The sequence below is a fragment of the Protopterus annectens genome, chromosome 8.part0 (genome assembly GCF_019279795.1).
Source record: "Protopterus annectens isolate FY-2018-M chromosome 8.part0, PAN1.0, whole genome shotgun sequence".
Taxonomy (NCBI): domain Eukaryota; kingdom Metazoa; phylum Chordata; order Ceratodontiformes; family Protopteridae; genus Protopterus; species Protopterus annectens.
This window is the reverse complement of record NC_056741.1, coordinates 360,294,151-360,321,724: the sequence shown is the minus strand read 5'-3', so window position 1 is coordinate 360,321,724 and position 27,574 is coordinate 360,294,151. Positions and strand designations below refer to the sequence as shown.

General features: G+C 37.8%; 1 protein-coding gene across 1 annotated transcript in view; it reads left to right on the top strand.

Moving 5' to 3' along the window:
* The window catches only part of EPHA1 (EPH receptor A1), a 1,081,817-nt gene that overhangs the window by 694,607 nt on the left and 359,636 nt on the right, over positions 1–27,574 (top strand). Inside the window, exons 9-10 of the mRNA XM_044079196.1 lie at positions 10,733–10,752; positions 20,386–20,511. Of these exons, the coding sequence (XP_043935131.1) occupies positions 10,733–10,752; positions 20,386–20,511 (146 nt within the window). The remainder of the gene's footprint in view (positions 1–10,732; positions 10,753–20,385; positions 20,512–27,574) is intronic.

Genomic DNA, 27,574 nt, shown 5'->3' with positions numbered 1-27,574 from the left:
GTCAATTGAAGAAAAGTTAGCCATCTTTTATGGGGAATTACATGAATCTACAGGTTACCTTTTGGTGTGGCCAGTTATCACAACAAATGTTTATTTCCATGGTGAACAAACAAGTTATCACAACTAAATAAATGTAGCAATTGCCTCATGTACACTGACAACCCTCTCCTCGTAACTCCCAACACTCAGACTTGTGAGAGATGCACTTATATATTCAAATTGGAAGCCACTCACTCTCCAGCCAAGTCCGGAATAGCTGGTCAAGAGGAGAAGGTCAACACTTGCACCACACCACATGGAACACATAGCCCTCCAGAACACACACTAGCACTGCCTTCACATAAAAACACAAACCACACACCCACCATCGCGGAGGTTCTCAATAAAAATCTACCCAAACAGCAGAGACCTACAAGGCAGAAATGCACTCTACCACCACAACACTAATCACGAGACACACAACCCTTCTAAACAGTGTGCCACTCAACCAAGGCCCCTAAGGCAAAACAGCATGCCCAACACACTAATCATAGGTGGCTTGATAGTGAGGCACAGAGAAAGTAACAGTCAGCTGCCTGTCAAGTGCCAGGATCCGACACATAACGCACGCACTTAGGTCCCTCAACAACATGCAAAAGACCCTGCATTGTACATGTAGGTGTGAATGACCTGAGATGTACCTCCCTGGACTACATAAAAAGAGACATGGAGGAGCTCTTGGATTATGTAGCCCAGACGGGTATGACCCTAGCCATGAGCAGCATCCTACCATCACCCAGAATGATACCACAGTACAAGCAGAAAATGATTGATTTCAACAATTGGCTAAGTTTCTGGTGTCGTTTTAAGGGGATCCAGTATCTGCCTGGGATGACATGATTGACAAACCTCAATGCTTTGCCAGAGATGGGCTTCTGGATACTGGCCAAGACTCTTGCCACCCCTATAGTGCCTTTTTTATGTGGTGTTCCAAAGACCAAATTACCACTGTGACCGCTACAAACTAATGTAATCTGAGGGGTCATGCTGCTCAATGCTAGAAGTCTAAATCTCAAAATGCACTCACTCGAAGCACTCCTTAAAATGGAGAACATCAACGTTTGTGCCGTAACAGAGACCTGGTTCAAGGCAGCAGAAAGCAGCCGTGCTCTACCAGGCTACAACTCATTCCATACTTTTCCACCCCAGAACTTGGACCGAAGCTCCAAAGGCAGTGGTGTTTTCATATTCATAAAGGATGTGCACATCTCCAGGCTGGTTGCCCAACATAACACATCTGAGATACTTCAGGTGCAACTAACATTGGGTAAGACAGCGATTCAGGTCATAGCCTGCTATAGGTCCCCAACCATGTCCCCAAGACTTACACTCCATGTTCCTAAGCCCCCTGGAGAATATTAGGGTCCAACCTAACACTCTCATACTGGGCAACTTCAACTACCCCTCCATTAACTGGGAAAACTACTCGTGTACCGATACTTGCCCAACATTTCCTGGAGTTTATTATTTCCAATGCCCTGGACCAGGATCAGCTCAATCTTACCGCCACTAGAGGTAGCAGCATCCTTGACCTGGTCATTACTAACATGGGCGACCATTGCTCTACACCATTAGTCAACTCCTCCCTGGTTAGATCCGACCACAAAGTAATCACCTTGCAAATTCATATCCCCCCGCAAAGGTAACTACCATGAAAAACTTCTCTAAAGCTAACTTTGGCCTCCTAAAAACAGAAGTGGCTAACTTCACAGCACCCATGCAAATGGAAAATAGTTGCATGACCGCTGAATCATACACCAATGCACTGTACGAGTACGTACACAAATGCATGGATCTTGCCATACCCAATAAAACCAAAATGCTCTCCTCCAAAAAAAGGAAGCCAAGTTGGTGGTCCCCTGCCATAAACAAACTACAATAGAAGGAAGAAACTGATGCAGAATAAGGTGAAGTCCCAAGACTGGAAAAACTCCCTTATCAGCCTCAACTAAAAGTTGAAATCCCGCATCAACTCCTCTAATGCTAGCTATGAAAACAGATTTGCAGCAGATAGTAAAGACAACCACAAAGCCTTCTATAGCTATGTAAATAATCTCCATGGCAATGCCCAGATTTGCTCTGAGCTACTGGACAATGGTACCACCTATACTGAGTCAACAGATTTTGGCTGACAGATTCAGTGCCATCTTTACCCCTCCCCTTCCAAAGGACCAGTTACAATACCAGTAGATTGCTAGGCACTCTGTATTACTGCTGCACAGGTTAAAACAGCCTGTCCAAGGCCAAGAATACAGCTTCTATGGGACCTGACAGTATCCCTAGCTGTGTTTTACGTGAACTACAGAGTGAACTGGCACCTCACCTGTGTGCCCTGTTCAGTCACAGCCTCACCTCAGGCTTTGTCCTTACAGAATGGTGCACTGCTATATTCATCCCTCTCCACAAAGGAGGAGTGACTACAGACCCTGGGAACTATCATTAGCCTGACAAGTCTGATATGCAAAGCTATGGAATGCATCATCATGGACCTAATAAACAAGGATATAGGGAATCTCCAAACTCTGGATCCCACACAGTTTGGTCTTGTGAAGGGTAGAACATACCTGCTCAACTTGGTCAACTTCTTTGAGTCAGTCACCAGAGCTGTGGATAAAGGCAAGGTGGTTCATACAGCCTACCTTGATCTGGCCAAGGCCTTTGATACCATTCCCCACTCAGGAATCATAGAAAAACTCACTAAGCTAGGCATCAATCCCTATATCACTAGGTGGGTTGCAAACTGGCTCACAGGTAGAACCCATAATGTGGAAGTAGCTGACTCCAAGTCAGACTGCCGACCAGTCATGAGTGGAGTCCCACAGGGTTTGGTCCTGGGTCCTCTCCTGTTTGGTATCTACTTCTCTGAAGTCCAGGCCAACATGAGGGGACATTGGCTGACAAAATTTGCAGACGATTGCAAGATGGGAGCTATAATTAATTCACCAAGTGATGTTGACATCCTACAAAAAGGCCTCACTGGGACCAACGACTGGTGTCAGAACTATGGCCTTAACCTCAGTGCCAAAAATGTGTCATCATCCGCTTTGTGAAAAATCTGGTTCCCATGGATTACCACATCAATGGTAGTCCACTGAACACAGAAGGCGTTATAAGAGATTTGAGAATACAGGTTGACAGCAACCTCTCTTTTGACCACCACATTGCCACTGTGGTCAGAAAGTCCTTCTATTTGGCACATCTCATTACTAAGAATTTTGCATCCAGGAAGAAAGAGGTCATTGTCTCCCTCTACTCTTCCCTCATTAGGCCAGTCATTGATACAATTCCCCATTTGGCATGTACCTCACTAAACACATGTAACAACTGGAGAGGCCATAAAAGTGCCTCACAAAGAGGGATCCTAGGCTTAAACTTTTCTCCTATATGGACAGACTCATAAAACTCCAACTATTCTCTGTCTCATATCGCCTACTTACAAAGCCATGTCTGACCCAGATCTGTTAGAAATACTACATCTAAAGAAATCCCAATCCCTCCGCACCACACGCTCCAGAGACCTCAGCCTCATTACCATAATCAACAGAACATGCTGGAGGGACAGGTTCATAAACCCAGTGACTGCCCATGCTATGGAATAGACTTTCCATTAATGTCAAGCAGAGCACTGCACTGGCCCTCTTTAAGAGAAAGCTTGATGAGTGGATGGGAAATAGAAAACTCACCCCAGGGATCACTCCAGTGGCTCTGCTCGACAGAGGCACTGGGAACTAAGGCTGGGTGGTAGGGTAATCCTATAGGCTTGGCTTGTAAAGGCTCCAGGGCCATTAGCCTAGTACACACCTATGAAGTTATGAACAAAGACCTCCTGGAAGAGGCATTAAGTGTACTTTTTATGTCTTTATCAAATATAGATACAATATTAAATCCTTGAAGAGGTTGTGACATCCCCTCTCTGGGCCAGTAATTAAGGAGCTTGAATCCTCATCACTGACACTGGAGAGGGACATTCACTTGGAACAAAAATGGATATACCAAGTGCTTCTAGATGCAGCTCTCTGCATCAAGCACCCTTAAGAGCACACAGAGAACACACTCAGTCCAGGGTCTGGGTTTCTGTCTGTCTCCCTCCAGGTCTCCAATACTCCCCACTGGCACAGCTACAGAATTGAGGCCTCAGCCCAGTGTTCAAGCCAAGTCCTTCACCACTCTCTCTGTGAAATCAGTGCTTCGTCTCCGTGCTCCAAGCAGCCGATATACACACACACACACGCACACACATGCACACACACACACACACACACACACTCACTTTCTCTTGGAGATTTGATTTGTGTATGTGTATGTATATATACGTGTGTGTGTCTGTGTGTGTGTGTGTGTGTGTGTGTGTATATATATGTATATATATATATATATATATATATATATATATATATATATATATATGTGTGTGTGTGTGTGTGTGTGTGTGTGTGTGTATATATATATATATATAGGATCACTACTAAATCCTGAATGCTCAGAATCTCGAGATGAGAATCTAATGCTGGTAATAAATACCGACTGCCTGAAATACTGAAAATCAGTACCTTACCAACACCACCATATAAACCTTATGAAATACTGTTGCTGCAAATGAAATTATGCATCCCAGACACCAAAATGTGTAAAGTGAACCATAAAGGCACACTAGACTTGCGGTTTTCACTATATGTAACACCAGCAGTAGCAAGCACATAACACAGCATGTAAACAGAGAACTTGAGACATCCGGAAGTGGGCATCACATGACTCTGCCCCATGTTTAATAAACACAGTTTCTACTGTGGAAAACGTACTCCCATTCATAAGTGAAGATCCCTAATTTGAAAAACCCATTCACGTTGCAAGTGCTCATTAAATCATCTTAAACACCCTGTGACTCTTGTAAGTGATTAATTCCATGCCGGTATATTCCTTTTGATTATCTAGGACCAACTAAAAATGATTGTCTGTCAATAAGTTTACAGTACTTAGGAGCTGAAGGATACCCAGCGGCCAGTCTCTCACGCAATCCATCTACACAGTTCTGCTTCCTGGCAAAGCTGTCAACTAATTAAAGGTGTAGTACTGCTTTTATAGCAGGGAGCTGTCAGAGGTATTTCCTATGGATTATGCTTTGTGGATGTGTGAAATAAGTGATGGTATAGTACTCCTTTTATACCAGGGGACTGTTACAGACTATTTCCTATGTGTTTTGCTTTGTGGATGTCTTAAATGGAGATTATAAGCTTCGGGAATGTGTATTTTCAGTATTGATTCTTGTCTAGGGATTCCGGTCTTCGAGATATATATATATATATATATATAAAGACTAAAAAACACCAAGTCAGGGAAGCAGAACAAAGCAGCCGGAGGGCTAATTCCTTAAACGAACGTCCCAAGTTATTCAACTCATAGGAAAAATAGAATCCAGACTCTCAAAAATCAGTTGTACAATTTATTGTAGACACCTATTCAGGCTTCATCAGACTCAACACACAAACGCTATTTAACATAGAATATATACTGAACAAAGGGCGGGAAACAAAATCAATAATTCAATCAAAACATGAACTGTTTAAAGTACAATGGATTAAAATCACTAGCTAATAATCAACTAACTAACTAAAATAAAATAAAAATACACAAGTAGCCTTGGTGTAATGGTCATGGTATGAAAACCTAGACTACAATACAGAATAATACATAGCGTATATATAGGTGAAAAACAATAGAAACACTCAGTCAATGATAGTAAAAAATATAAAAATAAAAAACATCTTAGCTCAATACTTAAAAACATGAACTGTTTATATTAAAAAACACATATATATATATGTGTGCACATGTAAAACATTAGTACAGCAAAAAATACCCATTCAGTTGTAAGTGACTGAGCCAAAAACCACTAGATGGAAACAATGCTTCTAAAATCCAACTCTAGTATGTGTATATATGTGTGCAATGTGAGAACAATATATAATAATGCACAGAGCTAGTATGCATGAAAATGGTGCACAGAGCTAGTATGGATAAAAATAGTATCAGAATATGGGAATGTATGGAGATGTAGGGTAAAAATCTAACCTAACTAGAGGAAAGAAACTGTAGTTTTTGGACTAAAGTGGATAAATGAAGTGAACTTGCGTAATGTAGTGTGATAAAAATGGATGGAATAAAATGAATAAAAATGTCTGATGCTGACAATAGGGACTGTATTCTTAACAATGACAATGATGTTGATAGAACCACTAAGACTAACTGCACCTCTGATGTAATTAGTGTATCACATGATCTAGATGCAGTTCATGATGATAGACCAGTACCAGTGGTGAGGAACAAAATCAGAACACCCGATATGGGAGCTGCACCTCCTAACATAGAGATTAACATACCCACATCTACTAACATGAATACAAATACTGTTATTTTTAATTCCTCTCACCCTTTTCCAATAAGAGAAGACAGGAGAGAAGGGAGATTACGCTCACAGAGCAGAGGAAGACAAAAAAGGAAACTACCTGTAGATCATCTCCCCAACAAGAATATCAAGAAAATGTGGGAAGTCAAAGGGAAAGAGAAAATTTAGTTTTCAATCTTTCCACCCATGTATTGACACCAGTTGAGCTTTCAGTCTTGACTAAAGGGCTGTCCTTTATACCCACCACACACAGCGTCTTTGAAGAAACTATACGGGACTTCAAGTTGTTTACCCGTAATTTGTCACTCAAGTTGTTTTTTAACAACGCTAACGATATTACCACACATAGAGGTTTTCACCATCCAAGTGTCTTTACTCCACTACCACATCCATTACTTGCTGCCTTCTCCAAGTTAGTGGAGGATGATCTTTATAAGTTGAGAGATGCTGATTTGAAACGTCCTTCTAAAAAATATAACCTTACATTCCAAGAGAATGCAGCTTTAAAGAAGTTGTCAAAAGATAGTACCCTATCTATTCGTCCAGCCGATAAAGGAGGCGGCATTGTAGTAATGGTCATTGTTTGGTATGTCCAAAAAATGTTCTTTATGTTGGGTGACACTCAGTTTTATTCACCTATTGACCTGGATCTTGTTCCGTTTTATTCACATAGAGTACATTCTGAATTACTGAATTTGCTCTATAGCCACTTGATAGACAATGATTTGTTCTTGTTTTTGGATGTGCCCACTCCCACTATACCGTTGGTTTGCCTAAAATACATAAGGATTTGATTGATCCACCCCAAGGCCGATAGTGGCAGGTAGAGGTTGGGCCACTGAACCAGCATCCATCTTTATAGAAAACACCTTAAGACCCATTGTTGATGCTAATACTTATATATTAAAAGATACACGACAATTTTTGCTAGACCTTTACCAACACTTATAAGGTCTACCAGAAGAGACTAACTATATTTTTGTGACTATGGATGTGAAATCTCTATTCACGGTTATACCAAATATTATTGGTATAGACATGGTCAGACTCTATATTGGCTGACTCCACTATCAATCTTTTGACCTCTTTATTACACCTAGTTCTACATAATAACATTTTCTACTTTGAAGGGAAATGTTTCCTTCAGAAAGATGGCGTAGCTATGGGCACTTCATGTGCCAATAGCTACGCTAATCTGTTTATGGCTGAATGGGAACATGAATATATTTATAGTCTACCTACTTTTTCTGAACATGTTTTATTTTATAGGCGTTTTGTTGATGATCTTTTCTTTTTGTGGGGAGGAGACCATGCACAGCTATTGAGTTTTATTGATTCTGTTAATACTTGTAACTTTTAGTCATGAGATATCTAACAACAAGATACCATTTTTAGATATTTTTGTTGAAAAATTACCTAATGGCATTGTCAACACCGGGGTCTTTAGGAAACCTTGCCATATGAACACTTTGTTACACCGTTTTAGCATGCATCCCCCCGTATGTTTTTAATAATATCGTTAAAGGACAGGCCACTAGGGTTTCTAGGTACAATCCCACTGAGTCTGGTTTTAATAGAGATATGAGGGCCTTAAAGTTGAGGCTGTTAGAACGTGGGTATACAACACAAGATATACACCAGGGTATTGAAGACATACCTGGTTTAAGGACAGGCCATGCTGCTCCATATTTTTCTGCCCCACCCTCAAGTATAGTACACCAATCTCGGACTCCTTCCACTATTAATCATCAAACAGCTTTCTCTATCTTCTATACCACCGATGTACATGACATTCAGGATATAGTCAAGACACATTGGAGGATCCTCATGGCAGACTCCCATATTAGAGACATTTTAGGTGATGTTCCTGTCTTTAGGTACAGGAATAAGAAAAACCTGAAAAGATTACTCTGTGACAGGAGACCATACATATCTACTACTCCAGTCCCATCTGTTGGGACACGTAGCTGTGGTCATTGCAATTTTTGTGATTATATATGCACCAGTCACACATTTTTACATCCAGTTACTAATCATACTTACTTCCTTAATGCCCATGGAGATTGTATGACTAAGCACGTCATTTATCTTGCTCATTGTTCCATCTGCAGTTCCTTTTATGTAGGCAAGACCAACAGGACCTTTAGAGATCGCATCCGTGAGCATCTCTACAGCATTAGGATGGCACATAAAACCAATGCCTTAGCTCGACATGTATCTGACAATGGTCCGTTACATGTCTTTAATTTCAGGATTTTAGAGACTATACACGTCACTAATAGGGGAGGAGATATAAGGACCCATACAGAAGGTAGGGAGAATTTTTGGATAATGAAATTCAGATCAGATAGTCCACCCGGCCTGAATGTCAAGGTATCAGTGAAACCATTTTTGAAAATGAGGAGACTGAAGGTACACTAGTGTAGTTAGTAATTAGTACATCTAATACCTGTCTCATACTCATATTCATATACATGCATTCCCTTTCCATTTTTATTTTTATTTTCATTCCCATCATTTTCATTTCATATTTATTCATTTTATTCCATCCATTTTTATCACACTACATTACGCAAGTTCACTTCATTTATCCACTTTAGTCCAAAAACTACAGTTTCTTTCCTCTAGTTAGGTTAGATTTTTACCCTACATCTCCATACATTCCCATATTCTGATACTATTTTTATCCATACTAGCTCTGTGCACCATTTTCATGCATACTAGCTCTGTGCATTATTATATATTGTTCTCACATTGCACACATATATACACATACTAGAGTTGGATTTTAGAAGCATTGTTTCCATCTAGTGGTTTTTAGCTCAGTCACTTACAACTGAATGGGTATTTTTTGCTGTACTAATGTTTTACATGTGCACACATATATATATATATATGTGTTTTTTAATATAAACAGTTCATGTTTTTAAGTAAGGGTTGCTTGAGCTAAGATGTTTTTTATTTTTATATTTTTTACTATCATTGACTGAGTGTTTCTATTGTTTTTCACCTATATATACGCTATGTATTATTCTGCATTGTAGTCTAGGTTTTCATACCATGACCATTACACCAAGGCTACTTGTGTATTTTTATTTTAGTTAGTTAGTTGATTATTAGCTAGTGATTTTAATCCATTGTACTTTAAACAGTTCATGTTTTGATTGAATTATTGATTTTGTTTCCCGCCCTTTGTTCAGTATATATTCTATGTTAAATAGCGTTTGTGTGTTGAGTCTGATGAAGCCTGAATAGGTGAAAGCGCTAACTCTCTACAATAAATTGTACAACTGATTTTTGAGAGTCTGGATTCTATTTTTCCTATGAGTTGAATAACTTGGGACGTTCGTTTAAGGAATTAGCCCTCCGGCTGCTTTGTTCTGCTTCCCTGACTTGGTGTTTTTTAGTCTTCATATTAATTTTCTCAAGTTTTGAGTCAGGAGAAGTGGTTCACTCCACCCATCACTATCCTTTAGTATATATATATATATATATATATATATATATACACATAATATTCATCACACCTGGGAAAGGCTGGCACAGATTTAGTAGCTGTGCCCCCTTCTGCCCAGACTATAAGGTAGTTACATTGTCACTAGACATTCCAAAGCCAGCTACCCTAAGGCTGCTGCAAGGGTACCCAATTATACTAAGGGAAATTAATATTAATACCAATTATAGTGTTTGACCAATGCATTAAGGCTTTCAGGAGTGGCCACAGAGTCACCAGATAGATGCAAGTAGTCCCAAAGGCTAAAATATTCTCTAAAGGATCAGCTACAATGAAATGTTTAAATATATTTAATACTAAATAATACAATAACATGAAAATACTAAATATTTATTTACAATAAACACCACAATTTCAATGACAGGGAATTTTAACCTAACACAGATGAATAGATTTACACAGATACAGAAAAACAGTACTTAAGTAATCCCACTATATTTTCCTGACTGATGTAAAGAATTACTATTCCCTGGTCACTTACTAGAGCAAGGCAAGATGAAATAGGTCAGGGGTCCTTCTTTGTCAGGTTTCAAAAACAGACTGCTCAGAGACTCCAGTCTCCTCTAGTATTAAAACATCATTTTTGTAATGGATTACAGAATGACATCACATACATCTGGTAGTCTGACTTCTGGATCCCATGCTACCCCCTTTCCTAGCAATTGGCCCAGAATCTTGCACGTGTCAATAATACACACACACACACACACACACACACACACACACACACACACACACACACACACACACACACACACACACACAACTTTGCTAAGATCTGTTGCAGATTCTGAAAGTCATAAACCAATTTCAAACTTCCATCCTTCCATAGTAGCAATTAGTTCAATGCTAAAGACAGTACAGACAACTTCCTAGTACTTATTTTCTCAGACATTTTGTCTCTGGATGCAGTCAGAACTTTAAGATACAAGCTTTATTGCCTAAATTAAGTAATTTACTTTCACATTATTTTTCAAAGTTAGCTAGACTGAGCTTAACCTCTTCTTTTCCAGTATCCTCTGTTAACATATAGACATTTCCTCAGTTACAACAGTACAGTCTGTTATAAATGTATTTTTTTCTGTCCAGAAGGACACACTGTTGGTACATTTTTAAAACAAGCAGCTTTACAAATACATTTTTCAACACAAGCATCTGTACAAATCAGTTTGATATACAAATGACATATAATTATTTACAAAATTCCAGCTAGCTGTGCTGGCATATGTTACACATCCGCTACTCTACTTGTCCTGCCATAGCTGGCAATACCTCACATTGTCACAGAGGTCCTATGAAAATTAGAGCGGACTGTGACAACCCACCACTGGACCAGTAATCATGGAGCCTCAATCCTCACCACTGGTACCAGTGGGGGACGTACACTGGGAGGATAAGTACACACACAGTATTTCCAAATGTAGCTCTCTGCATCAAGTGCAATTTCCCTTAAGAGCACACAGAGACCACAGTTAGTCTGGGGCTGTTTTCTTCCTCTTTCTCCATTTCCACAATTAAACTATCCACTAGCACAGGTATAGAGTTGAGATCTCAGCTGAGTGGCCAAGCCAAGAACTCCAGCACTCTCTCTGTCCAACCATTGTTTTGTGTCCCTGTCCAAGTAGCTGACACGCACACACTCTTTGAGGTTTCATTTAGACACACACACACACACACACACACACACACACACACACACACACACACACACACACACACACACACACACACACACCTGGGAAAGGCTGGCACAGGTTTACTAGCTATGCTCCCTTTTGCCCAGACTATAAGGTAGTTATCACTGCCATCAGCCAACTCCTTATCAGCTACTTTAAGGCCCTTAACAAAGGGTGTCCAAACTTAATGTGTAATATTAATATTAATATAAATGGTAGCTTGATCAAGAGCAAGGTTATTAGGAGTGGCCCTCTGTGTCACCAAATAAATAAGAAAGTACTCTCAAAACTTAAATATTTCTAGACAGATCATCCGCAATGAAAGGTTTAAATATATTTAATAGTAAATAACAAAAGAACAAGAATATGATCGGTATATAATCACAGTGGCATCAGAGTTATAAATCACAGGAAATATGTAAAACAACATTGCAGGTCAGTCTTGAATAAAGAAAAATATCTAAACTAAACTCTGTTATATTCCTGGCTATATCCAAGAGAATTATACTGTTCCCTAGTAATTTACTTACTCAGAGCAAGGCAGATGTAGGGAATGTTTTTGTCAGGTCCAAGACAGAATACAGAATGCCCTCTCTCTTAATATCTGAAATATTACTGCTGGGATAGCTTGCAGAATGACATAATTTCTTTTCATCTGACTCTTCTATCCCAGGTGAAAGTCCCACTTCTGGGAACTGGCATATTTAGCATCTACCTGTGAAAATACATAGACCTTAGATCATTGGCAGCTGCTGGAAGTCCTAAAACAATTGCATTCCTTCATATTTTCAGAGGTAGTAATTAGTTCACTCCAAAGACGATACAGAAAGCTTCTCAGCACAGACATTATGTTCTCCATCTAGCCTATAAAGTAATTTAATTTCAGCTATTTTTTCTGTTTAACCTCCTGTATTCCAGTTTTCACTGTTAAAATATATACATTTAAACAGTTACAGTAGTGCATGTACATTTCTGTTCTATTCTAGTAGGGCACACTGTGGTTACATTTTAAGCACAAGGAGTTAATAAAATATCTTTTTAACGCACGTCTGTACAGACCAGTTTGATATACACATGACATACAGTTCTAAAACATTTGTAACACAAGCATCTTGTATAGATCATGTTGATGTTCAAAAATGACATACAATTTACAAAATTCCAGATAGCTATGCTGGCCATATCTCTAGTTGTCACACTGACTATGAGAACTGGCTAACTGAGAATACTAAGATGAATAAAAAGGCCCTATTCAATCAGTTAAGATCTTTTTAGAAAGAAAATACTCCCACATTAGTGTTAAGTATGGGTACTCCCCTATTACATACCATGTTAAATGAGCAGATTTATTTGCTAAGAAATTCTCATTTTCAAATGAATTTGTACTATAAAATTGGTAGTAGAGCTAATATTTACCCAGATATCCCTTATGAGTTAGATTCAATGGTGTTGAGGGTAATTAAAAAAGTGCAGCTACAGTCCCTGATGAATTGAATTAAATTGATTTTTTTTTCTGTCATAGCAAGTGGCTTGGTATCATGCCTTCAAGTACTCTTTCAATAATTACTGGAGGAGGGATATGTCCCCAGCATATGGAAGGAAGCAGTTATCCCAATACCTAAAGTTATGTGCAACAATCACTGGACGACAATAGACCATTAACTTTAACATCAGTACTGGATAAATGTTTTCAGCAAGCAATATGTAGTCTACTTCAGTGGGATATTTATGTTAAAATGTAATATGAATAACTACATTGTACATTGGATAGACAATTGGGTATCAGGAATGAAATTTATAGTGAGAATATGATTTTCTTTTTCAAAAATAAATACTGATTTTGGGGTACCCTAAGAATCTTGGTCCCATGTTGTTTGGGCTGTTGATATCGGAGTTCCAATTATGTGATAGCTCCTGGCTAAGTAAATTGGCAGATGACACTAAGGTGGAGGGTATAGTTACAAATGTGTATGATCACAATAAATTGCAAAATTAAGTGTGAATTTTATTCAGGTGGGTTACCAAAAATGGGATGAATTTATTGCTAAAAACTGCAAAGTGATGCATTTTGTTTCTGGAAATAACCATTATTTTTATGCTCTGAATAATGACATTTTGATTTCAGCAAGTTCTGAGAATGATCTAGGATAAATGGTGGATGATGCTTTGAACTTTGATCATATGAAGATAGTAGTGAGGAAGTATTGTGGTCTTTTAAAAGACATTTTGAGGAGTGTCAGTAACAGAAAGTCTGCTTTTTATGTCTACCATGCAGCCTGTAGGCTTGAGAGAATCCAGAAATTACTAGACAAGTAAAAGGATTGAAAAACCTCTCTTATGAAGAGAGATTGGCAAGACTTTGTACTCAGTTAGTTATAGGCCTTTGAGAGGTGACTTGATTCTTGTGTATAAATTACTAAGAAATGAGGCATTAGCAGCCTCTCTTGGTGTTATATTTTTGGGGCATAGTATCTGTGTGAGGAATAATCAGTGTGTGTGATGCCCGGACATTAAAACATTAGCTAAAAGTAGGTATTTTCATTTTGGAGCAGTAATATTATGGAACTCTCTCCCTATATATAAGGGAAGTTGGTAGTTTCAAACTCTTCAAGATTTAGATAAATGGTATAAAAATTGTGTTTGTACACCTGGTTTAACTGTTGTCAAACTCTTAAATGGCTCCTAGGCCCACTGAGTTTGAATTTTTTCTCCGTTGAGCATTGAATGACTGTAGTTGTTCTCCATTCACTTGGTACAAAACCTGTATGGAGGCTGAGGTTGAACAGTCTTTTTGTGTGTGTGTGTGTGTGTGTGTGTGTGTGTGTGAGGGGGGGGGGATCTCACTTTTGCTTCATGCTACTGAAGCTGTACCCAGGGATATTGTCAGGATCCTCTGATGCAGTATTTTTAACCAACTTGGCCAAATCTTCCATTAGTCTAATGTTCCTTTTGATTGCATGGTTACTTTTCTATGTCATGGCCATCAAAAGCAAGCCCAGTATTAGCAAGAGTGTAACCCATGTCATCTGCACTTTTTTCTGCCATTTGAAGGGAACAGTCCCATTACCTGTTAGTCTCCTTTCAAGGACAGTGACATGCATGCTCCATTGTTTTCTTGCTGATTTGCTTTGGTGTACATTTGTGTTTTGCATTGGTTTGAGGGCACTTTTTCTGTTTAATGATATCCGCAGAAAAAGTAACGAACAAATGTTGCTGTGGAAAACTGACACCCCTCCAATACAGTTAACATTTTTCCTCTGTTTAATGTAAGATCTTAATGTAGTTATCCAAGTTATTGTGCAGCTTTTATTAAGAATATTCTTGAGATATGCTAGAAATCTTAAGGCTTTTATAAGGGAACTGAAGGCTGGTTACTTTATAGGCAGGAGCATTAACTGGTAAAAAGACTGAAACAAATGACTTATAGAAGGTGTGATAAGAACAGGGTGCACAAGGAGTCACCAAAAACTATAAAGTGTTGCATCAAGCACAAGGAGTCACCAAAACCTATACAGTGTTGCATTGTGCAACAGGAAATAAGTATCCATTAAAAAATAATTTTAATGAACAAAGATTTAGGAGTTTCTTAGTAAATTTGCACACAGTAGGAAATAGTCAGAAAAAGACTTTTGAGAGAAACTTTTACTTCAGTATTTCTCTTAAACTCCTGGCTGCAAACCTGGAAAACAAACCCAGACTGGAAAAAACTTCAACATAACATTCTGTTCTCCTCATTTTCCCATAGCCCTTAGTCCTGAGAGAAGAAAGGTCAGACATAAAGAAAGAATGGACAAACGACAAGGCTGTAGACCCAAGAAAAAATATTTATTAAACACTTTTTTAAGCACTTGGATAAAAATCCTTAAAAGAGTAAACCAGTGAAAAAAGCCATCATAACATCTTATATACTTAAAACAATCAAAACAAACAGTCAACCAATTATATTCAAAAAATCCCCCAAATATAAAGTTTGTTACCTTCAAAAATACTAATAAATCTTAAAGTCCCAATTATAAATAAAAAAATACAGTTATTATAATATATATTTCCAATTACATTCAAGCATCTAGGTATAAAACTGTTGTACTTTGTGTACGTTTTAAAGTATGATACTCTTATACCTAGAGGCATGAATGTTGAATGTAATTGGAAATAAAGTTTTTTTTTTTTTTAATTTATAGTTGGCACTAAGATTTAATTATTATTTTTGAATGTAATTGGTTGATTGTTTAAGTATACAAGATTCTATGTTGGCTTTTTCACTGTTTTAGGCTTTTTGCTGAAGCACTAGAGAAGCGTTTAATAAATATTTTTCTTGGGTCTACATCCTTGTCGTTTCTTTGTTCCTTTTGTGGTTGTTTGAATAAAGAAACAACGGAGTTATAAATAACTCATCCTCATAATAATAAAGTTCTCCTATTTGACTGAAGTACTGTTCTCCCCATCTTAGTTCCTTCAGCAGAAGCAGGGAACTTCTTTCTTCATTGCCTGTCTCCATGTTGTACAGGGATAAAGTCCTGGCTATGACCCAGGTAACACAAAGTAACATCGCAGGTATTGGAGGAGCTGGGTGGGGAAGGGGGGGCAGAATGGTCAACAATGGTCAGCATCTATTGCCTGCATCTCCTAATGGGCAGGTGTTTACAGCATGCAGTGCCATGGGCTGGGGATTTGCTTGGCTTTGCCAAGTTTAGTTTACACAACAACAACCTTTGTGATTATGACAAAATGCACACTCCTGCAGAAGGAAAAATCTTTTATGGTGCCTGCATGACTTATATGCTAAAAATAACACTCGCCTTGGGAAAGGTGTGAGTGGGTGTGCTTCAGTGACCATTGGTTGACAGGTATGACAAAGCAAAACAATAGGACACACAAAAAATATCCTTTGTCCATTAAGCAGTTTTGCTGCTGACAAAAGGCCATGGCTAATCATTTTAGAATGAGTTTAGCTTTCCTATGCTTTGTACTTGTAGAGAATAGTCTCTTTTCTGAATTGAGTTTACTGAACTTATTGGCTTGATTAATAGACATTACTTGCTGTCAGTGACAAATGCTGTAAAGTCTGTGTCCATGCAGATACCCAAGCAGTCCCAACCACAAATGCAGTATCTTCATTTACATCTGAATACTTGTGCTGCAGCCCTGCCTGATTTACATCTGCCGATGGTGCCCCTCAGCACTTTGCAGCCTGAGTGGCTGCCCCTTCATCCTCCCCTTAGTTACACCTCTGCTGTTGTCAGTCTGGTGAGGACATTCAAGTACTGTATTTATTAATACAACATAGGAATAAAATAACTGGAGGTAACATACTAAGAGAATGAGATCATTTAAAAGATTAGTGTTCCTTTTCGTTGTGTCAGTACTGAATTTTCTGCTTTGCAAGTGCCACTGAATTTTTTGTTGTTGCCTTAATGAAAAACTGCTCACATCCCTTAAGCCAATAAATGCCATTAGTAATGACTGATGCAATAAAGGTGACAATGATGTTAACTTTCCATAATTCCTAGGTTACAAAAACATGAGATCTCAAGTTTTATTCCTAAGTTTTATTCCTAACACCCTTTTGTAAAGGAATCGCTTAAAGCTCAAAACTATCTTCCTTATGCCATTTCCTGGATACATCAAAACTTTTTTTTTTTTTTCAGATTTTGCAACAAGAATGATATTTTAAATTTTAATAGTTGCAGTAGTTTAGGAACTTCAGCATTTTTGAATAACTTGCCAACATCTCAAAAATGTTCCTAACAATGAATGTGTAGAACAGTGTGGAACATAGAATTGAAATGAGGAGCATTTCCATGAGGCACAGTTGAAAAGTATCTCACCAATATTTCTTAATTTCTTTTCTTTTTTTTTTTTAATTTGGTTTCTGAGATTACCTGTAGTTTGGAATGCATGCTACTGTCAATCAACTGTTGTAAGCTTGAGGTGGGTGCTGCAGGGATTAGGGGTTTGCTACTGCATGTCCGTGGTGGTACTCTTTTGAGAATTAGCCTTTTTTCATTTGACTGACAGAAAATTGTGAGTAAATTCTTCACTTGCAGTAAAAAGGCCCAAGCAATAGTATGAAGTGCACTTGTTCTTTATGTGATAGGATGTCATGATTTAAGTGCTTTATCACTTGCAGTTGTGTTATGACTTAAATTAAATTTGCTACTACCGTGGGCAGTTACATTCCAATGTACATTTCATTTTTTTTTGTATTAGAATTAGTAGGAGTAGTTGTATCTGCGATGTGGTATAAGATTAGTTGCTGCTTACCACAATTGACTCTCTTCTGGCACCACATTGTCGCAAGAGCCAAGTTGTTGCTTGTTACATGCTTTGCAGTTTTTATTCATGCTGCTTAAAATATAGGTTTCCTTACAATGTGGACAGTGAAGTTTTTACAGTTCAGCTCATACTGCATCACTAATCAAGGAAGGCTAGACAAACACTGAATGATTTCTCATTGTCTTGCTTTGTAGTTCTCATAAATAATTTTTCTAGACTTGAGCAGTAGTTTGCAGTTTCAGGTCACTGAAGCATAGCTCTTATCTATCCCTGATTTTTGTCTTATTTTTGCCCTGTCCCTTGCAAAATGTTTGATTTTCTAGTAAACTGCTGAGGATTACAGCCCGTGGCAGTCATCAGAGAGTTATACTTATCTTTCAGAGAATGTATGCTGGTACAAAACCTATTTTTCTCTTAACTTTTACATCAAAGTAATATTTTAAAATTGTCCCTGTTGCTGGGCCCTTGTCTGCTATCATATTTCTGACTTTGTCCCTGATTCTTGGGCAGAGTAATTGAGAAGTATACACTGTTTTCCGGTTTAATACTTTTCTGGGAGCAAAAACTACTCTGTAACCTAAAATGTCCTAGGCTTTACGGAAAGGTTGACTTTTGTATGTAATGGAAAGTTTTTAATGTAATATGCAAGTGCATCTGTAACTGATATTTATTTACATTTAGTTATAAGACTTGTGTTGGGGATGTGGAGGGACATATTTTGTGGAAAAAATATCTGTTAATATGCTTTTGCTTTACTTCAGTCTATGATGACACTGTGTCCATATTTCACTACAGCTACTGAGATTTGTTATCATTGCACAGTAATTACAGCTTCTTAACTTGCTGCATCAAAAAGGGACAAAATCAAAAATAGTCAGGTACTCACACATGCCCGTTTAGAAAGTTATATTAAGATAGTTTTTTATTAAAGTGCATTTGTCTGTAGTGTATGGTGAATGTAATGTGTAATGCTATATGACTTTAATGTTTTGTCACAAAGCCATACATTTTTGGAGTGGACAGTGAGGTAAAGTATGGAACATCCATGGAAATTGGGACAGCTGAGAGGTACTGTTTACTGAAGACAAAAACAACTTTCCTGCTAGAAACCAGATAATGGCAGTGGGACACATAGCTTTGTGCAAGTACATTGCTGAGGCTGGCTAGCAACATGTTTGTGAAAAGGGATGAAATGTTATGGCTCTAAAACTATCAGACTGTAGTTACAAAAAATAAAATATTTGTATTTGTTAACTGGGGTAGAGTATTTATCATTGTTGACCGTTAACAGTTTCAGCCCAGGATTAAACATGTACACAGAATGTAAAATGAAGCAAAAAAGATAATACAATATTACAGAAAAATAATATTGTGGTACAACATATGAGGTAGTACATTTAGAGAATTCAACACTAAGACTCAAGTCACCGTATAAGAGTCTAGCATATAATGATTTATATGTATAAGCCTATTAAGCTTATCCTCACAAAATAGCGAGGACTAAGGGAGGGAAGAGGAAGGTAAGTGGATTTATGTGTGGAGGAGTGAAATTAATGAATGAAACGGGTCTCTGAGTAAAATGATTGTAGATAAATATCTGGTTATAGTTGTCAGACTTGTTTGTCCATTGTTTCTTTCATCTGAGATGTACACAGACAACAAAGTCTCTGTTTCCTGGCCTGGGATTGACTCTGTCTCTGGATAAAAAAGTGAGTGACTGCCATGTTTTGCTTATTATTCTGGGCTCACTTTGCAGAACAAATGTAGTTTGTATGAATTGAGTTTGAATCCATTTAATGTTGGCTGCTGATCATTACTGTGACCTTTTTTAATCATGATCAGACATTTAAGGTGTACACAGTCAAATGGCTGTAATTGGTGAGTATGGAAATTGGTGAATTTATAATGCCAGCAGTCTGAGTAATCTTTTTATGGTTGAAATGTTCTCAAATGGGTAATTGAGGAAGGTGAATTCAAAAGAAAATGTGCATTTATCTATGGTTTAAAAAATGGCTTTAGGAGAGGCCAATGGTTTGAATATCACCCAAGGTACACTTTGCCACTGCTAACTGCTGCCTGTACGCTGTACACAGTCATGGTAAACAGCACTGTATTCTTCTGCTTAGTAATTTTGTGCACATGCACACATTTTATAAGGCACACACACACAAACACAATGTACATGTGTACATGAATACATTTATGTATATTTTTGCTTCAGTGTACATAAATATTTTTAATGTGTGAAGCATACGAAAGAGTAATGGTGTTTTCCTAGTACTTGTCTATCTTTAAGGTAACAAATATGTCTTTTGCTTATACATGCTACTGCTGGGGCAGTTTCATCTAGCTTGCATGGGGGTGGAGAAACATGGCTGTTTTTTAATGTTTGTAAAATAATGCAGTTAGTCATTCAGGAGCTATTTTCTGTAACCAATCGGACTCTGCAGAATAGTAATCTGGTCTTTCTTTGCCAGCAGAGAAGGTTCCTTTGAAACCATATGTTGACCTCCATGCCTATGAAGATGCTAATCAAACACTGCTGCAGTTCACCAAGGAGATTGATGTAAATTGGATCACAATGGATACAGTCATTGGAGAAGGTTAGTGGCATCTTCCATCTGATTGGCTGGAGACTTTAGCTACCTGGAAGAAAAAAATTAATTTAGAAATGTGCTGTTATACTTGAAACAGAATACAGAATCTGCATTCTATTTTCACCTTTATGGCTAGTTCATTGGTACCCAGTAACTGCTGTAGTCAGTTTTATTTACTTATATATTGTATTAACAAAAGCACCTTTAAGCAAAAGTAGGATTTTTAAAAGTAGATTAGACACCACTGATTTGTTTGCTTCCTTCTAAGCATTATTTGGAAGGGTACATTCCTTGACAGTGAAGTTGGTGTCTTGATTGGAGAGATAGAAGTCTGCCTGTTCCAGTTCCATGGGTTATAAAGCGCGACAGACAGACTAAAATGGAATAAAATGCAGAAATCTTCCTTTTAAAGGAGAATAACACCACAAACTGTAATGACATCTTAGGCCACAGAAGGAGATTCATAAAAAGTTCATTCTCTTCTTGCAAATATAACTGTAGAAATATAATATCCTCCATCTGTTACTACTTTTACAGTTATTAACATTTCCTTCACTTCTCTCTACCCTTGATTAAAAAAATAAAAAAAAAACTGTAAGTTCGCTTAAGTTCATACAAAACCTTCTGCACCCCTTTCGGGTTACTTTCATAAAGAGTTGGTCATCTGTATTTCTCACTGTTAACGGTCTCCAATGTTTTATATCTATATATATATATATATATATATATATATATATATATATATATATTTTTTTTTTATCATATAAACTTAAATACTACACCACAAATTCCTGTCATTTATTTACTTCTCTGTCCATTCATTTTAATATTTTACAGAATATCAATTTCTCATTTTTATAGTTCTTCTTTTCCAGGTGCTTATACATTCTGTTCCTTATTTTAGTATTTCTTCCATTTCTTTCATAGTAATTTCCTTTTCTATAGAATTCTTAACATTTTCAGAGTTTTACAATCCATATTTATTTTCTTTTTTGTACATTCTACCCACAAACTTTTCCACAATTTCCATTATTTCTATTTGCTTATGTGAAATATTTCCTTCATCAAACATTGCATCCATTCTTCCTTCTCTTGCTTTTACCTGTTTTTATAAAAATGGTGGATCATGTTTCCCTTTTAAAAAAATCTGTCTAAACATATTTTAACGTTTTTGTTTTTCATACACCTCTCTTTCTGTTTCTCTGATTCTATCACCACACCATTCTATTTTATTTTATATTTCATTATATGTTCTCATTCCTTTGTTTCAGTATTGTTCTTAATCACTTCACCAATCTACCCAGTTTTCATAATGTATTCTCACTGTCGTATGCTTTTCCCATAAAATCTTGTTTCCTTTTTTGTATCATCAGTTTTAGCAGTCTGCCCAGTCAATCTTTTTATTCCTTACCTTTCATTTATTGCTTCTCTGACATCTCAACCACTACTGTAGCCCATGCAGCTCTATGATCTGAAAACTGAGGCATTTAAACCCAACCTGTTATTTCTTTCTTATTTTTGAATTCACTACATAAACCTTTTCTGTTCTAAAGGTCACCTTTTATATCCCAATTCTTACTTTTCCTTTTTAATCCTCTGTTTTAACTTCTGTTATTACTTTAATATCTTGTGGTGTTTTTCTCCTCATTTTTCTCAAATTGCAGTTAAAATATCCTACTGTAATAATTAACATATTTATTAGGACACACATCTTTTCTTCTTTATCATGTAAGTGTTTGCATAAACTTCAGTTACCCTTGCATAGCTTTCCCTTCCCTTACATCACATACCACTAGTCTTCTAGGTACTACTGTCATCATGTCTAGTATCTTTATCTCTTCACTGGGAAAAAAAATCCTATTCTTGAATAAAAACTACTCGTTATTGACCATATCATCTTTTTACCCCCATAGTACCCCAGTTCTTTTCCTTTTGTCCTCCTTCACACATGTCCTATCTTCTTCTTCTATTTTCGGCTTTTCACGGTTAGGGATTGCCACAGCGGATCACCTGTCTGCTCATGATTGGCAGTAGAGTTTTACGGTGTCAAGTTGCTAGCCCGCCAACCAACCTTCCACGGAAGGCACAGGCATGCACACACTTAATGCCTTTGGCCAATTTAGAGTGCTTTAGGTTGACTTCAGTACCTCACTGTTTCCCATTTTACATTCATAGTTATAACATTTGTAATATGGCGCATTTTCCTTCATGCATATCAGTCCCACGCATAACTTACACCCCCGTCGAAATATTTCTTTCATCATATTTTTATTTAATTTCATGTAACTTATTACAGACAGGTGAAAGTCTTTAACTCAAGTTCCTCTGTCAGATGTTCTGCTTGTAGATTTATTTTCTTAATTGCAGTCCTAAGTTCTGAAAAATGTATGCATTCCATTGTGCCGATAAGCTTTTTTCATCCATTCATTCATAATTTTAAGGAAAGTAAAAGTTTAAAAACTAACCTACAAAAGTGTTCTGCTCTTAAGTGTGTTAATCTTGTTGTGTCCTATACTTTAAACCCCCAAAGGTAAACTAATATTGTCAGTAACTGTTACATACTGCACTGTTCTTTGTTTTCACTCTTACCTCTGTCTTCTCTTCTAGTTTTGTTATCCATGCATCAGTCATTGTGTTTTTCATCTTCAGTCACAATGTCTTTCTTTTGTTTATTTACCATTTCTATATATGTAAAATGCTCTTGCTGCTCACATCAACAACCTGCTTTAGGGTCATGCTTTTGAAACCAACTAGTCCATTAGCCAAGCATATCCCCACCTTCTGGTAATCCAGATCATTTTCCTAATTCATCTGGCAGCACCACATCTGTTACCTCTCCCAGCACACAGTCCACCATAGTACTCCAGCTCACCTCTTCATCAGTTTTTGGCTCATATTGATCCATCATCTCCATCAATACATGAGTTTCCAGACCTCCTTCCTCCAACTCTGTAACAACAATCTCCTCTGTTACAGACTCTGTTTAGCGATAATGCAGTGTTCTGCATCACAGCACTCTCAGCCTGCTTTCTTTCTTCCTCCATATTGGAAAGGTTTGACCTTGGAAGCAGCCCTCTGCCACCACCTAGTGGCCAAAAACAGTAGGGGGTGGTTTCCTAGTACCCTGGCAAATTTCTGTAGTCAGTATGAAGGGTACCCCTCTGCAACTGAGTCTGTACTAGTACTACATGCAGTCATTTAACTACGCCTAACTGGCCACAGACTGTTGGCTTGCTGAGAGGACACATTCTAGAACACAGGGTTTGTATTTCTGACTCTTGTACACATTTTTATATTGTTTCTTCCTTTGAACAGACTGCACACAGGACAGTCAAATGTACCCTTTACAGTCAGTGCTGAATTCCAATCATCTGTGATTTGATATGTTTGATTCATCATCTTCATTAAGTCTGATTGTTTCCCCCCAGGTGTCTGTAGGACTAATGTAGTCACAGCATACAGTTCAGTGTCTGAGTCTGACCCTGCACTCCTGGCACATGAGCACACAGGAGTTTTTTCACTGCTAATTTCTATAACTTTTTGTTTGAAAATATTTGCATTGCACACTTTGAGAAATAAATTAGAGCTTCAAATTTGCAACAAACAATATTAATCACTGGACGAGTTCTGCTTTTGTAGATATTGCACTGAAGTTTTTCTCTGGGTGTCATTCTAATCTGCTTTCTTTTGTTTTGCAGGCTCTATATGATTTCTTGGCGCATCTAGTCTCTCTAATCCCATCAAACAGAGTATGCTGTACTTCAATGGTCATCTTTTTGTTATCTGTTTTAGTATTATTGCTGTAACTTTATATACATCTAGCTCCTATGTTAATTCTGTGATATGCAAGCTTGCACTATTGTTCTCTCTACAAAAATCAATTGCCTTTCTCAGCATTAAGTATAGTTCCATAAAGGCTTGCTTATTTTTATCACTATAAAGCTGTACACAGTTCTTTCATAGCAAACATTTATTTACCAAATTTATAATAGTTTGTTTTGCTTTGATTCTGTCATATATGATTCTGTTGTGAAAAGCAAATGCCTCACACATTGCTTAAACCTTTTCTCAGTAACTGCTAGATTCTCTTTTCTTCCTCAGACACCTGGTAAATATGAATATTAGCAGCTTCGTTCCCATGACATGTAAAAAAGTTGCAGCTTGTATCTCTGCTGCTTTTTGATATAGTACAGATAAGGGCTGAATAATTCAAATCAAGAGACCCAAGTCCACCAATTGTCTGCTAAATTGCATTGTAAATGAAATTGAATTGCTAGGCTTACTACAATGGATACATCCAGTTTTAAGAAAGTTTACTGTTTTAGATTTCTAAATTTTGACATGCCTATACTTGCTTTGTTTCAAGCTTAATTGTCAAGTGAATTGAGCACTAGAACTCAGTGTGTCATTTTTCATGATGGCATGCTTTTCTGTTGTACAATGAAAACACTGGGACGTGCAGAAAAAAAAATGAATGATTTGTTTTGTTCTGTTATGTTCTGTTTCTGGGTTATTTTGCATTGTATTTCATTTGACATTCAAACACTTCCGAGTAAGATACCAGCATTATTTAGCAAGTAAATCATCTTCTTCTTTCAGCTTTTCCTGGTTAGGGGTCGCCACAGAGGATCACCTGTCTGCTCATGATTGGCAGAGGAGTTTTACGGTGTTGAGTTGCCAGCCCAGCGCCCAACCTTCCATGGAAGGCACACACATGAAAGCACTCGTGCCTAGGGCCAATCTAGAGTGTCCAATCCACCTACAGCATGTCTTTGGGATGTGGGAGGAAACCGGAGCACCCTGAGGAAACCCACGTGACCACAGGGAGTACATGCAGACTCCACACAGAAGGTACCCCAGCCAAAGATCAAACCGGAGAACTACTTGCTGTGAGGCGACAAAGCTAGCTACTGCACCACAGTGGCTGTCCCTAATGGATAACATTAATTGACAAAAACACCACTATTCTGATAACATTGCTACTTTCATACTTCTGTGTACATTTTTTTCGGTTTTAGTTAAAACAAGTTTTAAACTTCTGACAAAATGTAAATTGGTTACATGCTTAAAAATAAGAAATGGCTCCACTTACATTGAAGTATGAGATGAGAATTCTGCTTTAGGAAAACCTTGTCAGACCAGGGTCAGGAGGTATCAGCTTGCATTTATCTAAGCAGGCATGCATTACCTGTATAACACAATAGGTACTTGTACACTGTAATAAAAATGCATAACAAGGTAGAGATTCTGAAGCAAGCGTGGGCTGAGTAAGACCAGTGTGTGCATCCACTTAAACAATAAAACGGAAGCTAAATGGGAAATGCAAATCCTACACTAAGAACATTTTTTAGCCTGATTCAGAGCAAGTGGAAGTTTTTTTTTTTATTATACTTTAATGATTTTCTAGCAACCAGCTTTCAGAATGTTTTTCAAAGCCTTTCAAACTCAATTTTTTAAGATGCACATAGCCATGTCTTAGCCTGATTTGCCTTCCTGGATGTCATATCTCCTAGTGGTGTCAGTGTTCAAATGTTGTCCAAGCAGAAACTTAGTTGGGATAAACATGCATATTGGTATTGTAAAAACTCTAAAACAAACTTCTAAACCTCTTAGCCCAAGAAATCTGGACAAAGCCAGAAATAAATGGGGGGAGGGGGGGCAAAGGCCCACAAATAGGGACACATTTTAAATATTACGCTTATAAAGCTAGTTGCTAGAAAAAAAGTTTTTCTGTTGCCATACATTGTGAAGTCTGAAATTCAAATGCCTCTCACCATTCAGTGAATTCACTCCTCACTGATTTGCCAGAAAACCACAAATGTTATGAGGAACAGTTAATAAATATGAGGCAAAAATCTGAAAATTACCAGAAAATCTTGACAGTTGAGAGAGATGTTCTCAAAGTATCTCACATGAAGGATACTGGGTCCTTCCTGTACAGTGAGCAAGCTGTTTGGTGTGCTATAGTATGTCACTTTCACACAACAAAATAACTAGGAAGTATACGAACTTCTGCTATGGAATGGTAGGACAGCATATGTATACAAGCACATTTCCCATACTTCCAGTTACTTTGCTGTATCTAATGTTAATGACTGCATTCTGTGGATTTCAAACTTTAAAGATGATCATTGTCCACTGTTAATTGTTTTATGAAAATTTCGGACCAGAAATTGATTTATGATGAATTCTACACATGCCTTTTAAATACAGCATGACAAACTGCTGTGACAAAATTGAACTACAGAGGGCATGCTGGGTATTTAATTGTGTCATGTTTTAAACATTATTTAATTGTTTGAACACAAGAACTCTACAAAGATAAAAAGGTTAACATAGTACTATTTCAGTGTAATTAAGACAGTACATAATATAAAAGCATACTGTGAAATAAAACCAGAAGATAGATGAAACTTCTAAAAGTAAATAATATAGGAATAGCCCACATCTGGGTGTGTGTAATGCTGGATTTACCCACATTTGGTGTGGTTTCACCCTTGTGACCAAACAAAGACAACTGTAGGTAAATCCAGCATTGCCGATACCCAGACATGGGTTATTGCTATTATACAATATGGTGGTGCAGCGGTTAGTGTTGCTGCCTCACAGCAAGAGGTTCTCGGCTGAGGTGCCTTCTGTGCAGAGTCTGCATGTCCTCCCTGTGGTCACGTGGGCTGCCTCCAGGTGCTCCGGTTTCCACTTCCCAAAGACATGCTGTAGGTGGATTGGACACTCTAAATTGACCCTAGGTGTGAGTGTGTGCGTGTGTGTGTGTGTGTGTGCCTTCTGTGGAAGGTTGGGCGCCGGGCTGGCAACTCGACACTGTAAAACTCCACTGCCAATCATGAGCGGACAGGTGATCCGCTGTGGCGACCCCTAACCGGGAAAAAGCCGAAAGAAGAAGATGATGATTATTTAAGAAAAAAAATACTTACTTTTTAAAAATAATGTCTTTGTATATGATGTACTGTCCTTCCGCTGCTGGACATTTCCTTGAGCCTTATCTGATGTGTACTGCACATGCATTTTTGACTTGTGTTCCCATGCATACCAAGTACATCAGTGCTCA